Consider the following 17,249-nt stretch of genomic DNA (forward strand, 5'->3'; position numbering starts at 1 on the left):
TAAAAAATAATATAAAGTATAGTGTTCATTGCTAATTTAAAAATTGGTCATTGTTTATATAAATGATTATTCAAAAAATATATACAGATATAATTGAATAATTATATAAAATATTTTATTCTATTAGTATATTAAAATTAAATTCTTAGAATAAATAAAAAATATCTTAAATTATGAAATTATTGACAAAAGTATCTTCTAAAATTTTTAAGAACAAAAATAACCTCAAAATATTTTAAAAACACGACAAGAATACTTAACTGTTAAATATATATTTTTTTAATAAAGACTTTAGAAATCAATTTTTAATGTAATTTTTTATAAACATGATTAAAAAAACATATTTTTTATAAATGGCCAAAAATATTTTTTTGAAAAATAACTAAAGATTAAATTTTTAGTTTTTTTTTTATCAAAATATTCTCACAAAATTCCGAATCAAATGCACAAGTGGTCTGACAAATATAAAAAATATTTGTCGCTTATAAAAAAATTGTATGATTTGGTTATTTTTATTCCATTATAAAATATTTTGAAGATATTTTTATTGTTAATGAATATGAAAGATATTTCTGCCAATAATTTGATAATTTATAGATGTTTTTGGTAGTTTATTCTCTATTTTTTTTCTTTTTTTGAGTAAACTATAAAAGCATTCTTAAAAAATTTATTTGCTGATAAAATGTCACTAAAAAATTAAACGACAAAATATTCACCTTAAAAAATTTTAAATTATGACAAAATATCCCAACACAAAAGTAAATACAAATTTTTATGTCGGGATATTTTTGTCACAATTTGAAATTTATTGAGAAATTTTTATTGATTAAATCTTTGAAAAGTATTTTACATTTTCTATAGTTTACTGTTTTTTTTCTTTCTCGTTCAATTTTATTTTTGTTATTTATTTATATAATTTGATTTTATTAAGAGAAAATCATATAATATCACGAATTTGTAATTTCAAATTAAGAATAAAATAGGACTTGACTAGTAATGCTAATATAATTACATGATGACAAATTATCTCACTATCATCATCACCACCAAGTCATTGTGTACATAACAACAATCAATAATGAGTCCCCACTCCCACAGGGCACAGACCGTCAACATAATTACTAATCAATAATTGAGAAGACACAATAATTCTTATGATTCCTCACGTTTTCCTCACGCGGATAAAATCGAATCAGATCAAATCCGCGTTTACTCTTACTGATAGAGGTATGTTTTTCTATATATATCTTGTGATCTTGTCTATACCATCTTGACTCTTCTATACTAATTAATCTCCCAAAAAGGAGGATCGGAGCATGCATGGATTATTATACCGTTTAAGTATAATTATCCGTGCCATACACGTGATAAAATTAAAATTATAATTTTAAATTATTTTTTAAAATTAATTTAAATTATAATAATTTGATTAATAAAAAAATAATATATTATGTATTGTTTGATTTTTTTTTAATCTAGTATTAATTAGATTAACTCTAAAATAGTTATTTATTAGTTTTAATAATCTACGTACTTTCTTCAATAAATCAAATATATATACTGAATGTGATCATAAATAATATAGTAATAGTCAAATTCACTAACAAATATATTGGTTATTATCACACTACAAAACAAATCAAATATAAAGGCTATTAGCACTTATAAATCTATAAAATTGCACTGTTTTTTATTCGTGCAAGGGTTTACTTATCAAATAAACTTAAAATATGAAAAAAAAATTTATAAAATGGACCTAGCATCACTTGAAAGAATCATGGAAAATAATCAACTTACCTTATTATCCATGAGAATCATCTCTATGTAAATCGTCTTGTTATTGTCAAATTTGGATGGGACTTTCCATAACCTTATAATTCTTGCCTTTATTTTTCAAACTTTTTCATTACATAATCTACCATAGTAATACTGTTGATAGAATTGTATTTAGTAGCCCTTAGGTATAAAAAATAATAAATAGAAGAAGATCTATATTTGAGGTACGAATTTTTTAGATGATAAATAATTGTAACAATTTACTATATACATATATATATATATATACACTAATTAAACATGGTAATAATAATTAGCAAATATTTTCAATGGAGATACTTACTACAATGAGGTGAAATTTATGCCATTATATTTTATTAATCTTTATGATTAATTCAATAGAGATACTTACTCAATATATATGTTATCGACATTAATTATATGCCAATATTTTTAGGAAAGAGCTAAAAGAAGAGATATATAAATATATATAATATTATTGCTATATAGGAAGCATACATAAATTGCTATATTTTTTTATTATATTATACAACTTAAAATTATAGTATCATATTCTTATTAATTCTAGATACTTGCTATAATTATATCAAATAATTTAATTATGACTCTAAATACATAAAATAGATAACATTCAATATTATTTTTTTTTCTTTTTTACATTCAATATTTACTGTAAATATAAAAAATAAAATAATTAATGAAAAAATATGAGCAAAAAATAAAATATAATAATTAAAATTTAATTTGTTATCTAATTAATCTTGTGTCCATACGATATAACTTTACGAAAATGTTATAAATCACAACTGTAAGACCCAAAATTTTTGAAAAGTCTTATTATGATCAAGTCTCAAATCCTATGGTTATTTATAGCCTTAATTTCAGAAATTATTTTATTAAAGGTAATTAAGGCAAGTGTTGATTTATTGGATTTGAGATGAGTTATGATTATTATCCAATTTTATAGTTATTGGATTATTTTCTATATTTGAATTATAAAGTTGGTAGTTGTGAAATAATAAGAATTTTATATGATTTGCACTAAGTAATTAATATTTTAAATATTAATATTGCTATCTTGGAAAATGAAAAAATTAAGTATATTATTTCTAATTATTTGGTTGGGACATTTTATTGAAAATAATTTGTAAAAATGAGGAGCAAATAGTATTTTTTATATACAATTAGTGTTGGATTTAATTTGGGTTTCAATTACTATATTATGCCTATTTTTGAGTGAAATTACAAAAATACCCTAACCCTAATTGAGCCCACATTTTCCCTTCCAAAAGCCAACCCTAGCTGCACATTATTGATGATAGTAGCAGCAGCAGCCACCCCCCTTTTTCATAAACACACACGGTCCCCTGTGAAAGAAAAGAAGGAGATCCGGAGGGAGGGAGGGCGTAGCCAACACGCCTCGCCGCCGCACCACCGTGCCCTCGCCATCGAGCTCATGTCGTCGCCGTCCAGTCACGTCCAGTCCATCGCCGGTCGTTGTTGCCATCATCAACAATGGAAGAGAGGGAAGGAGTCAGACGCGCGGAGGAGGGAGAGAGCAAGATCTGAGGCCGAGCCGAGGTCTAACCACCGCGTCGGAAACCTCTCACGTCGCCGTGACCTCCAGCCGGTGTGTTCTGTCACCGGGAAACTCGTCGCTGTTGGGGTCTCACCGCCGCCATCCCTGTTGTGACTGGTGTCGCGCTGGAGGACCACCATCGCAGGAGAAAGGGAGGGAGCTCGTGGTGAAGAGAGAGGGGCGCTGTCTTGCACGCCGCCGTCACACCTGGATACCGCCGCTGCTACCGCGAGTTCGCCGTCGCCGGAGCTGGGTAGTTGTCCTTGCCAGCAGCGAAGAAGAAGCGAGATGAAACCCCTTCATGTTTGCTGTTTCGGTCCGCCGAGAAAGAGCTATCACCGTCGTTCCTGCCGCCGGCAAGCCTCGGTTAGCACCGCCGAAGCTCCGGCCATCACCGTCGTTGAGGAAGCTCACCGGAGTTGCTGGAGGCTGCCGCCGCTCTGCCTGGTTGTGTTGAGTCGCGCCGCCGTGCCTGGTCGCCGGAAAATCCCGCTGCCGTCGCCGGAAAACTCTGCCGGTAAGGGTTTTTGAATTCGGTCTTCATTCGTTTAAGATTCTGGAAGCTTTAACGTCTCTGTATGTAGGTTCCAGGCGCCATTGCCGGAGTCCGGTCACCGCTGCTACTTGAGGTGGCTGCCGGGCTGCTGCTGAGCCAGTTCAGAGATCGTCACTATTTCGGTTCAGCTGTTCCTTCTTCGTTCGGTAAGCGTTTTCGATTTGAAAGCCCTTTAGTTACTGTTCTGTTATCATACGCTGAGGTTTGTGGCATTAATTGCTATACGATTGAGTTTCGGTTGTTGTATGTTGCGATTAGAGTTGTTGAAACTGTTGCGAAAGTGGCTTGGAACCGAGGTTTTGGCTGCCGGGATTTTGATTGTTGATCTCGAGTTGAGGCGGAAAGGATTCTGTGACGCGTTTGGGCTATGGTTTTGCGTTTTGAGGTAGGGCGCTTTCCGAAAACTATAGTTTATTATTGGAATTATTACATATGGGTACTGATGTGAGGATGTGTATTTGGTGATTGTATCAGTCCTATGTATTGTTTAGTTGTTTTGTATGATTATGGGTGTTTGTTTGACTAGACTGTTGTGTGGTTTTGTGAAAAGAAATGCTTTTGAAGTTGATTCTTTTAAAGCTTTAAGATCGAGTTTAATTCGTGGGAAATCGATTTGAGTTGATGGATTTTCTTGAGAATGTGAAAAATAGAATACACTCTTGAATTCAGCCTGCCTTGCTTTAATGATCTGGTTTGATAAATGACTGTTGCTGAACCGTTTCTTTAAAGCTTTAGAAATGAGTTTATTCAGCTGATAACGATGTGATTTTTTGAGACGTTTTTCTTGAAATATGGAATTGAGATGACTGTTGGATTTGGCTTGCCTTGAACTGATTTTGGATTTTGGGTTGTTGAAAAGGATTGTGGAATGATTTTGTTGGGACCCGAACCGGGTGGCAAAGTCCAAGTTTTAGGGGATATGCTGCCGAAATTTCTATAAAATCTGACTCTTTATTAAAATGTTGTTTGGAAAAATGATGAGTTAAAGACTTCTACTATTTTATTTGAAGTATCAAGAAAAGGATGATTCATGCTTTTGAAATGAATTATTAAAGAGGAAATTATGATTTAGTCTTGCTTCGTAAGAAAGGCATTGTATATCTTTCAAAAGAAAGTTATTTAGATGAAACTTATGTTTTAAAGTTGTTTTAAATGTGACAAGGGCAATGCCTTTGAATTTGACTTGAGGGTTTCAATTAGAGGAGTTTCAATGACTTTGAAAGAACCTGAATGTCTATTGACAAGTTTCATTTTGAAATGTTTTGAGAAAGGTTTTAAGTACTCTTTGAATTCTGAACTTTTGCAAGACAAACAATTTTGAACAGTTGAAACGCTTTAGAATTTATCATGGGGTTGAAGCTGGTTTTGCCTAAGTAAAGGAAACGGCTTTGAAGGAAGTAAACGATTACGTGACTCGGTTTGGCTTAGATCTTATTTTATTACTCAAATCGGAAAGTCAAGGTTTTAATGATTTTAAATGAATTTGGCGAAATGAGTTATGCTATTCTCCCCTAAGGACTTGGGACTCTGTCGAGAAACTTTTGTTACAAAAATCCCATTGTTGGATGGGTGATTTTGAATGTTTCAAAAGGAATCTTTAACTTTCCATGGTTTTGGAAGTTTTGGAAAGAGGAAGCCGAGAGTGGCTTGTTTTAAAAAGGGAATTTTTCTTGAGTAAAAGTGGCTTATGAGCCTGAGATAATTTGAGAAATGAGATCTTTAAAGCCAAGGCTGAAAAGAGTTGAAACTTGATTTCAAAGTGAAATGATTTGAGAAAAAGTGATTTATGGCTTAAATGCCGATTTTATGAATTTGATGATTTTGAATGGTGGAAGTGCTGTTTTATTATGGGCCGGAATGGCTGTGTATGATTATGAATATTGGTTGGTTCTGGATTGAACCGTGAGCCGGAATGGCTGTGTATGATATGAATATTGGCTGGTTCTGGACTGAACCGTGAGCCGGATGGCTGAGATGGATGTTGATCCATGGATGAGATTGAATGCATGTATATGCTGAATCATTGATAAATGTGAATGTTGCACTTCCACTATCGGAGATGAGAGTTTTCCTGGGAGGAAGCAGTGGCTAGCCACCACGTGCTCCAGGTTGAGACTCGAAGCTCTTTTGACCCTATGTCATAAGTGTGGCCGGGCACTGTGAAAGTCCCGGATGAGCTCGCCCCCGTAAATATTCACCAGTGAGGGTGATGGATATGGATCATGATTATGATCAAATTTATGATGAGTATAACTCGAGTTGGGGATGCGCAACAGAGGGACAGTCCAATGGTTAGCTACCAGGACTTGTCGGGTTGGCTTTATAACCGACAGATGATATCATCAGCCACTAGGGACAGGCATGCATCTTATGCATCTACGTGACATTGTTTGCGTGTGCATATTGTACTTGGTTTGCCTATGTGATTACTTGAGATTAGCTGCTACTTGTTCTACTTGCTGTAACTGTTTGTTTGTGCTTGAACTTCCTATCTGTGTTTGCAATTGGGACTCTGTTGGATTATGGTGATTGGTTGTTGGTTGGATTGTTTGGGCCTAGGGCCGTGGTTGAATTGAGATGGACCGATGGTTGGTTTCGGTTTTGTGGTTGTGGTTTGGAAATGTATGAAAGACTAATTTGGTTCAGCATAGATAAACCTTTTGAAAGGCTTTTGAATATTGTTTTTAAATGAACAGTTTCCTCTTTCAGAAAAGGATTTCAGATTTCTCTTTTATTGTAAACCTTTGTTTTTGAAAAGGGGCATAAGACGGTTATTAATCACTGGTACGGTTTATCTTCACGTATCCTATTACAGTAATTCCCAAAAACCCTCTACTGAGAACCCTTTCGAGGATGATGTTCTCACCCCCTACATTTTTCCCCTTTCAGGATATGGACGCTGAAGTCACGAAGGGTTTATTTAGTTGTTGTTGAAATGCTCTGTATTGTTTTAGTTATGGTTTATTGAACCCTTGCCTTTATCTTGATATATCCTGTAAGAGGGATAGGAATTGTATTGGTTAATGCTTGTAATATTATATATGTATATGTATATGTATATGTATATATATGGATGTACCCTTTGAGTTTTTGTAAGTTGTATGGTATCTATGGATGTACATTATTGAAAGAAAGTGTTTTCGGGAGTGGTGTTGCGGTTTAAAGTTTTAAACAGGCTCATATTTTAGTATTAAATAGTATAAAAGTCGTCGTAATGTCCGAACTATCAGAGTGGCGCAGCTGGAAGCGTGAACTTTAGTAGTTAGGGTGTTACAACAACCTTTTTTATTCTACAAAAAAAAAAACTATATGTAGCTTTTAGTAGTACAAAAATAATTATAAGAATTAATTATTGATATTAATCACAATTGATTATTGATACCCTAATTTTTTTAAATATATTTTACCTTTTTAAAATATAATGCATGTACCGTGTAGACCTTCTTATTATTATTATTATTATTATTATTATTATTATTATTATTATTATCAAATTAAATAAGACACTATTAATGTGTGCATTAACTATCTCCTAATAAAATTATTGCACTTAAATGAGAAGTAGAACTATATCAATTGATATAATTAAAATGATTAAAAATATCGATGATTGATAAGTAGTTTAATAACGCATTAAATATTAATTTGATATAATTATAATGAAGATATTTTCTTAAATTAATATAATCATGCATTATTCATGAGCTAATTGTAATATAATTAGAATAAATTTATTTGAGAGAAAAAAAGAGTTCATGTGTAATTTTCAAAAATTATAATAATTTTTTTATTTATGTATACGTATATTAATTTTGTTAAATAATTCTTTCTCTTTATCTCTATCTCTCTCTCTATATATATATATATATTACAGTAATTTTTCTTAATAGATATACATATACATAAATAATTATATACATATAGATAAATAAAAAAATATATGAATTATATTTTATTAAACTCCATGTTACCAGTTATTAAAAATATTTAAATCACATATATTAATTATTTTTTGTTATAATTATTTCGTTTTATATAAGTCATTTAATGTAAAATAGCTTAATTTGCGATTATAATTAGTATATGTATTGCCCATGAATAGATTAGGAAATAATAATTTCGTAACAAAATAATCATTCAATTTGAATTATAATTAATTGATTGATAGAAATTATAATAAATTGTATGATATTTAAATAATTAACCAAATCAATTAGTTGATATAATTAATTTATTATAATAAATTAAATTCAATGAGTTAAAAGAAATAAATCGAAAAACATCATCAGAAACATGTCACAACAGTTTTATCATTAAGTGCAGAAATTTAACTTTTATATAATAGAATAGATATTTACAAATTATTATATTAAACGCAGACTAAAAAAAATACACTAAACAAAATAAAAGTATCAATGATAAAATATAACCTAAAAAATCACTTAAATTAAAAAAAAATATGTGATGAATCATAATAATTATAATAAATCTATGAGAAGCAAAAGTAAAATAAATAATTAAAAATAAAGTAAAAATACCAATTTAAAAAAGTAAAAGAAGATAGAAAAGATAATGTATGGAGTAGATAAAAAATGTATTGCAATAGAAGATTAATATAATTAATTAATACAAAGGATGAAAGAGAAAAATTAAAATACAATCTTATTAAAAAAATTTCAAAAAAATATTTTAAAGAAAAAACTATTAATCAACTTTTATAAAAATATTACAAAAATTTAAATTATTTTTAAATAAAATAATAATACGCTTAAGAATTACTAATCAAAATAAATAAAAAAATTAATATAAAATAAAATCACAGAAAAATATTAGCAAAATTAAGATAAAAAGACAAAAATAAAAAATTATAAATATTTTACCTGAAATACAGAATAGAGAGAAAGAAAAGAGATATATAAAATAATAAGATAATAAATTGAATTAATTGAATTTATTTATTTCATTGCTTTATATATTATTTATTAAATAATTTAATATTTATCTCGATCAAATTAAATAATAAATTAGTTATAATTAATTTAGTTTAATGAATAAAAAAATTTAAAATAATTTCATATTTACTCTAATTAAATTAAATATTTAAACTTATGATTAATATAATTTAATGAATCAAATAAAATGTTAAATGATGAAATATTTATCCTAATCAAATCAAATTACATAATTGATTAGTTATAATTAATACAATTGAATGAATCAAACACATTAAATTAAAAAATAATTTAGTTAATTTGTGTCTTAAGGACACATTTTAAAAATATTTATTTTTTAATAATTTTTATAAAATACTTTTTATAATCTTTTTAACCTATGATCTAAAGACACAATTATAATAACTCATTAAAAATTACTTAATTAGTTAATACAAATAATTAGTGTAATTGATTTAGTTCAATAAATTAAAAGAAATAAATGTGAAAGGAAGAGATAAAGAAAAAGTGAAATTATAAAAATGTATAGCCTTTAAAAAGCAATAAAAAAAGCCCCTTTTAGTTTTTTATTTATTAATTATTATTTTATTATAATTAATTTCACAACATTTATTATACGTACATCTTACAAATTAATACAATCAATTAATTGATATCAATTATCGATAATTAATTTTAATTGATATAACTCATTTTGCTATACTTTTTAAATAAATAATTAAAAATACACGTCTCAATTTTTTGTTAAAGTAGAATAAAATAAATTACATAAATTGAGTAGATATAAATCTAAAAATTATAAAGTTTTATTAACAACTCAAATAAATTAGTACCATAAAACTAAATTTAATGTCTATTTTAAAAATAATTACTGACTTTTTATTCTTTTAATTATTAATAATTTAAATAAAGTAATACCTTATAACTTATTTTGTTATTTATTTTAAGTAATTACTAACATTCTATTTTTCTAATTATTTGCTTGTCTTATTTATCATTTATGCTTTCAATCAATTATATTAATAAACAAATAAACTAAATTAACTCCAATTATACTTGGACTATTCAACAATTCAACATAATTTTTTTAATTTGGGATTAACTACTAACGATAGAAAATAAAAAATTTAGAGTAATTCAATATTATGAACATTAATTATTATTGTGAAATAACCTAAAATCATAATGCAGTTTATTTTTAAAGAAATAATCAAGTATTATTGTTAATTATGAAATAATCTAAAATCATAATGCATTTTGTTTTTAAAAAAATAATCATCCATTAATATCTATAAATAGAAACTATCCTCAAAATGCTTTGATTAAATATATGAGGGGTTAATTACTATTCATTAAGAATAATATATCGATTATATCAAAAAGTAAAAATATAATTTTCTGCATTTACACCATTGGAAGAATTACCATCATGAGAAAATTTTGTCAAAAAAAAAGGGAACAAAATTACATACATAGTGAATTTAAAAAATAAATATCGTTAAGTAATTATACTTTTTTTTAATAAATAGTAAAAAATTAAATATCATAAACTATATTCTTTCAAAAGTAACCCTTTTAAGTTGTTATGTTTAGCATGATTTATTTGTATATAATTTAAATTGACATTATTTTTAATTATAATAATCATTTATTTTTAATAATTATTTTTAGAATTTAATAATTTATCATGCCTTACAATAATTATCTATAAAACAATATATATCCTGAAAAAATTATTAAATAAATTTATTCTTTTTGCTTTATTTTCATATTAAAAATTTTTTTGTTCTATCTTTTTTAATTGTTATTATGTTATTAGAATTGTTAAATAATATTAAAAAAAATCTTTAAAAATAGAAATAGCGATGACACCTTGAATAATTACTTCAATAGAATTAAATTTAAACAAATAAGATGATTCAATCAATTATACAAATAATAGCATATTTATATATTAATAATGAAAATAGTCTCACTAATGTAAATGATCAATACAATAATTATATGAAAAAATAACTAATTACATAATTGCATAATTTTTAAGATCCTATATAGTTGAATCTAATGGACAAATAAAAAATTTCTATATGATAATATCCTAATATTTTAGCATATTATAAATTTATATATCATATTATAATTTTAAGTCAACTCCTTAAACATATTATAACATAAATCATCTAAAAAGATACACCAAATTAACGAATATCACATGGATCACAACATACACTCTAAATTGTCACGATATTTCAAATAAAAAGAGCATCAATACAGAAAAATCAATGAATATAACTAAAATAAAGAGCAACAAAGAGACACACACAAAAATAATAATAAAGAAAATCCATAAAAGCATTAACATATAAACCACATACACGAACAATGTATATATTAATTGTGAATCACAAAAAAAAAGAATATATATATATATATATATATATATATATATATATATATATATATATATATATATAAACCACATACACAAACAATATATATATTAATTGTGAATTACAAAAAAAATCAATATATATATATATATAGGAATTGAAGTACACATGACAAAATAGAATATTACAAAACAAAATTATAGTAAAATTATTTAAAAACAACGTAAAGATGACACATCTTTTTTGTTAATTAGAAGTTAAAAGAAAAAAAGTATGCGCCTAATAATAAACAATTAAAATAAACAAAAATTTTAAAAAAATAAAAAATGAAATGTATAATAAATAAAGATAAAAAACAAAAATTAAATAAATTATAAAAATTGTACCTTAAACACGAGAGAAAGAGAAAGAGAGGAAGAGAGAGAGGGAGGGAGGGAGAGAGAGAAAAAAGAGAGCGAATGAGTAAAAAATATTTAATCTTGTATAAATAGATGGCATTGAGAAAAATAAACTAATTAAATTAATTCATATCTTTCGTTATCATATTTATTATTCATTAAATAATTTGATATTTACTCCAATCAAATCAAAATAATTAATATAATTAATCAAATTAATTATAATTAATCAATTCATATAAATTATAATAAATGATGAGATTTGAATGTCTAATCAAATTAATTATATAATTAATTAAATATAATTAATTTATTTTAACGAATTAAATGGAATAAATAAGGACAGCATGCCACATTAGTTCGGACAAAAAACAGAAATAAGCCAAGAGAGAAAATAATTTACGTGAATCAACCAAAACGAAAATTGCTTCATGAATCCACCAATACACATTTATATGTAGTTCGAACCAGCTTAGTTCGAACTCCATTTCTACATAATTCGAACAGCTTGGTTCGAATTATACACAAACACACGCACACACTAATTCGAACCAGCTTGGTTCGAATTACACACACAGTAATTTATGGTATAATTTGAATTATGCTGTTAAAAAATTAATAATTTATTAAAAAAAATTATTAAAAAATTTATTAAAAAAATTAATAATTTAAAAATTAAAAAATATATATTTTATTTCATACGTTAAAAGAAAGCTAACAAAATATTTAATTACGAGACTTCTTTAAAATATTAATGAGCTATCAATTCGAATTCCATACAATACTTTTCTGTCTATTTTTAATAGCTCATGAATATTTTTTAATAAATTTTTTTAAATTATACTACAAAAAATATTTTATCCTATGCAAAACAATTTTAAAAAATGGCTTAAAAAATATTAGGAGTACTATAAAAATTTATAATGTTATAATAACTTAGGTAAATACATGCATGTACTCAAATTTTAAATAAAATACTCTACATAGTCAATAATAATTTAGAAATGAAAGAAAATATTTTATTCCATACAAAATAATTAAAAAATATATTTTATTCTATACAAAATAATTTTAAAAAATGGCTTAAAAGATGTTATGAGTACTATAAAAGTTTGTAATATTCTAGTGATTTAGGTAAATACATGATAAAAATATTTTTTCTTTAATTTCTAAATTATTAGTGACTATGTAGAGTATTTCTTTAATGTCATAAGTCATTAGGACATTACAAATTTTTATAGTACTTCTAACATCTTTTAAGCCATTTTTTAAATTATTTTGCATAGAATAAAATATTTTTTGTGGTATAATTTAAATAAATTTATTAAAAAATATTCATGATAATTTTTTAATAAAATTATTTAAATTATATGGTGAGATATTACATGATTTGAATTACGCATAGGGAAGTTCGAATCACTCTTATTCAAATTATATGGTGAGCAATTCAAAAAAGATTCATGAGCTATTAAAAATGGACAGAAAAGTATTGTATGAAATTCGAATTGATAGCTCATTAATATTTTAAAGAAGTCTCATAATTAAATATTTTGTTAGTTTTTTTTAACGTATGAAATAAAATATATATTTTTTTAATTTTTAAATTATTAATTTTTTTAATAAATTTTTTAATAATTTTTTTAATAAATTATTAATTTTTTAACAGCATAATTCAAATTATACCATGAATTACTGTGTGTAATTCGAACTAAGCTGGTTCAAATTAGTGTGTGCGTGTGTTTGTGTGTAATTCGAACCAAGCTGGTTCGAATTAGTGTGTGCATGTGTTTGTGTATAATTCGAACCAAGCTGGTTCGAATTATGTAGAAATGGAGTTCGAACCAAGCTTGTTCGAACTACATATAAACGTGCATTGGTGGATTCATGAATCAGTTTTCGTTTTGGTTGATTCATGTAAATTATTTTCTCCCTTGACTTATTTCTGTTTTTTACCCCATTAGTTCCATCATTAAGTGCAAAAATCTAATTTTTATATAATAGAATAAATAGAATAGATAGATAATAAAGATATTTTCTTAAATTAGTATAATTATGCATTATTCATTAAATATTAATTATAATATTATAATATTATTATAATAAAGATATTTTTTCAAAATAAACTTATTTAGAAAAATATAAATTGGTTATTATATATATCCGGTGCCATTATCATATTATTATTATTATTATTATTATTATTATTATTATTATTATTATTATTATTATTATTATTATTATTATTAAAATGATTAAAAATATTTTCAATTGATAATTGATAAGTAGTTTAATAATGTATTAAACATTGATTTTATATAACTATAATAAAGATATTTTTCTAAAGTAGTATAATTATGCATTATTACTTAAATGTTAATTATAGTATAACTATAATAAAAATATTTTTATAAAATAAACTTAGAAGAGAAAATAGTACATTTATTTTGGCGAAAAATAGATTCATGAAAAATCAACACTTCATTTTTATTAGTCGGGAAAAAATTTAATTTTAGTATATTAAGTAGATTTAATGTACTTCATCCACCTTGTTCTGTCAGTCTGTCACCTTTTCTTTTGAGAAGCCCATGCATAACAAGAGAACAATAAAAAAAATTCGGTCATTAACATTAGTCACAAGGATGAATGCGACTTATCTTAACTATTTTTATTGTAACTAAAAACAAAATAAATAACCATTAAATATAATATTCTAATAGCGAATGCGATTTATCTGAAGGTGTATTTTATTTATTTAAGAGAATAAGAAACTAATATCCCAAATTACTTTTTAATTTATTTTAAAAAAATTAATCTCTAAAATGTCAACTTACCCTTTAATCTTTTAAAATATTAGATATATTTGCCTATAATAAGATAAAAGAATAAATCAGTCTATGGTATATTTTAAAAAAATGAGAAATTTCATTCACTTTTTTAAAAAATAATATAATAAAGGAATCAAATTATTTAAAATTTGAAAAGAGAAGAAATTAATTTGTTTTTTTATAATATTTAAAACTAATTATCTAATAAAATGTCATGAACTAATTAATATTTTAATATTTATTTATTAAGTAATAATTTATTTAAAGCATAATTATTAAAGAATTATTTGGAGTATGATGGATATTGGTAGTAAGAGAAAGGAAAATTGAATTTTGGCCTCTTTTTACTTTGCTTGAGTAATCTTGGAATTGCATGAAACTTTTAGATTCTACAGTGTTGCCTTATATAAAAAGTAGGAGATTATTTTATTTTGTCTCTTGTCGATAGAAGAGTTAAAACAGAAGTACGTGTAAGACATATTGCTGTGAAGTCTAGCTGAATAGAATAAGTAGGAGATTATTTTGTTTGTCTCTTCTGATGTGAAAAACCAGAAACAGAATAGAGAAGAAGTGACACAACCATATATCCTGCTTCAGCTGTAGTCTACATCTAGTCTTCGTCAATTTCACTATCTTTAAACAAGATTACATTCACCAATTTTTTTACGATTTTACCCAATCTTATCTGGGACAAACCCAGCTTCTACCCAAGCCAGATTTAACTAGGAACTTGCCCTAACTTTCAACAGCAATGTGCTCACTCAACTTACAAGGAAATTCCCTCAAGATCATGACAAAAAAACAAAAATACTTGGCCCAATCATCATACACAATTAATATTTTGTGTTATTAGTGATGGATAATGGCTATTCTTATGTGAAATTTAATTATTGTAAACTTTAATATTTTGTGTTATTAGTTATTATAAGATTATAAGTTAATGTTTTATGTTTAAAATACATAAGATTTTAGACTAATGCATAATATTGTGTTATTTGTATTGATTTAAATATTTGGGTATTATTAGACAATATTAGTATTGATTGTGGTTATGCTTTAATTTTAGAGAAGAGTTGGTTCTTGTTATATTTTTCTAAGTGAATTTTACCATGTCAAATAATAGTTAGAATCTTGAAAATTTGGATATTTTCACATGCTAGCTTACAAGAAGGTATCAAGGTAATATAATATCAACGGCCCGGTTTCACCCGATCTTTACCCGTTATAATCATGGCCTGAAAGTGTGTAGGTTTCATCGGGTTTAGGGTCGGGTTCAGGTCTAACAAATAGGCGCTGGTATATATTCTGGGTCGGTTTTGAGTCACATCAAACACCGTTTCACCTGACCCACGAACATAGCAGCAGCAGCGCCACAGAAGAGAGATAGAGTAGAAAAAGTGACTGAATCATACATGCATCCATACTTTCTATCTTCTCTTTCATCTTTTTTCAAATTGCTTCTTAAATCTGAGTCATGTATTTGTGCTTTGGTTCCAAGTAACTTTCTTATCCGTTGATTCTTTGCACAGCTCCATGACCTTCAAATTCTTGAGCTTTTCGATTCGGTGTATGCAGAGGGAAGGTTTTTTTTCCACAAGTTTTAATGTTGCACAAAAATGAAAAGATGTCTCTGATGATGCTTCCGATGTGATGTTTGCCTTTAGCTCTAACTTCTTTAACTTTCTCTTCTTGCTTATATTTGGTAACTCACTTTTTGTTCTTTGATTTTGTCCTAGTTTAGAGCTTTTCTTTTTTTTTTTTTTTTTTCTTTCGAGAAATCACGTGGGTGATGAAAAAAAGAGATGAGAAAAAAGAGAGAATTTTGGTTCATTGGTGTGGTGTTTTGGTTCAAATGCAAATGAAATTGAATTTCTTAGTTAGCAACTAAGTTGAATGATTAGATTTGGACCACTAATTAAACTTGTTTATGAATGAGTTTAATTCATCAATTTGAGGCCTGTTTTTTTACTTCATGGGGTGTTAATTAATTTAATTTTTTGCACACTAAACAAACTAATCACATATAATTAATTTTTAATTCAATAATAATATTTAATTATCATCTAATAATATATTATTAGTTATTTAAATTCAACAGAGTATTATTTGTTCATACTCATCTACTAGTTAAAATAAAATAAATTTTAGTTAGTATTAAATAGATATTATTTTTGTCAATTATATATTCTTGTTAAGTTGTTTTAACAAATTTAAACAATGTCGTAACTATTGTTTTAAAAAATTATTCTTAATTTATATGTACAATTATTTTGTGGTAAAAATACAATAAACGATACTTTAATAATGAATTTCAGTTAATAAACAATACTAGAAAGATTTAATATAATATCTGGTGAAACTAAGAGTCAATTTTTTACTGTATGTTCTATTTTCACTCTTCAGTAAAAAAAATAGCAGCTCCTAACTAAGCTGCAATAACTATAGAGTCTATTTTCACCTTACAGCATATTTACATCACTCACAACACGTGCTTAAACTTGTGAACAAAAAAGCATATATACAAATTAAAAAAAAAATTGCTGTGTACAGTATAATTCACCAATGCAAAAATATCTTTTACATTAAATGACCATCAAGTCACTGTGTACGTAACAACAACCAATGAGCCCTCACTCCCCACAGGTCATCAACGAAATTACTTCATGTCGGGGGTATTTTTTGTCTCCATTTTAAATTTATTGAAAAAAATTTACTGTTTTAAATCTTTCAACAATATTTTCGTCAGCAACTA

At 26.1% G+C, this 17,249-nt stretch overlaps 1 protein-coding gene across 2 annotated transcripts; it reads left to right on the forward strand.

Moving 5' to 3' along the window:
• Positions 1–3,124: 3,124 nt before the first annotated feature.
• On the forward strand, positions 3,125–7,096 carry LOC140176974 (uncharacterized). Of its 2 annotated transcripts, none has more exons than XR_011868316.1 (4): positions 3,125–3,893; positions 3,961–4,078; positions 4,191–4,317; positions 6,822–7,096. XR_011868316.1 is itself a non-coding variant. In XM_072208796.1 (4 exons), exons 1-4 carry the CDS (start codon positions 3,665–3,667, stop codon positions 6,898–6,900), a joined length of 546 nt encoding a protein of 181 aa, XP_072064897.1. In that variant the 5' UTR covers positions 3,125–3,664; the 3' UTR covers positions 6,901–7,096. The 2 variants fall into 2 exon arrangements, 1 of the variants encoding a protein (XP_072064897.1); XM_072208796.1 differs by having other exon boundaries at positions 3,968–4,078.
• Positions 7,097–17,249: the final 10,153 nt, after the last annotated feature.

The sequence above is a fragment of the Arachis hypogaea genome, chromosome 12 (assembly GCF_003086295.3).
Source record: "Arachis hypogaea cultivar Tifrunner chromosome 12, arahy.Tifrunner.gnm2.J5K5, whole genome shotgun sequence".
NCBI classification, from domain to species: Eukaryota; Viridiplantae; Streptophyta; class Magnoliopsida; order Fabales; family Fabaceae; genus Arachis; species Arachis hypogaea.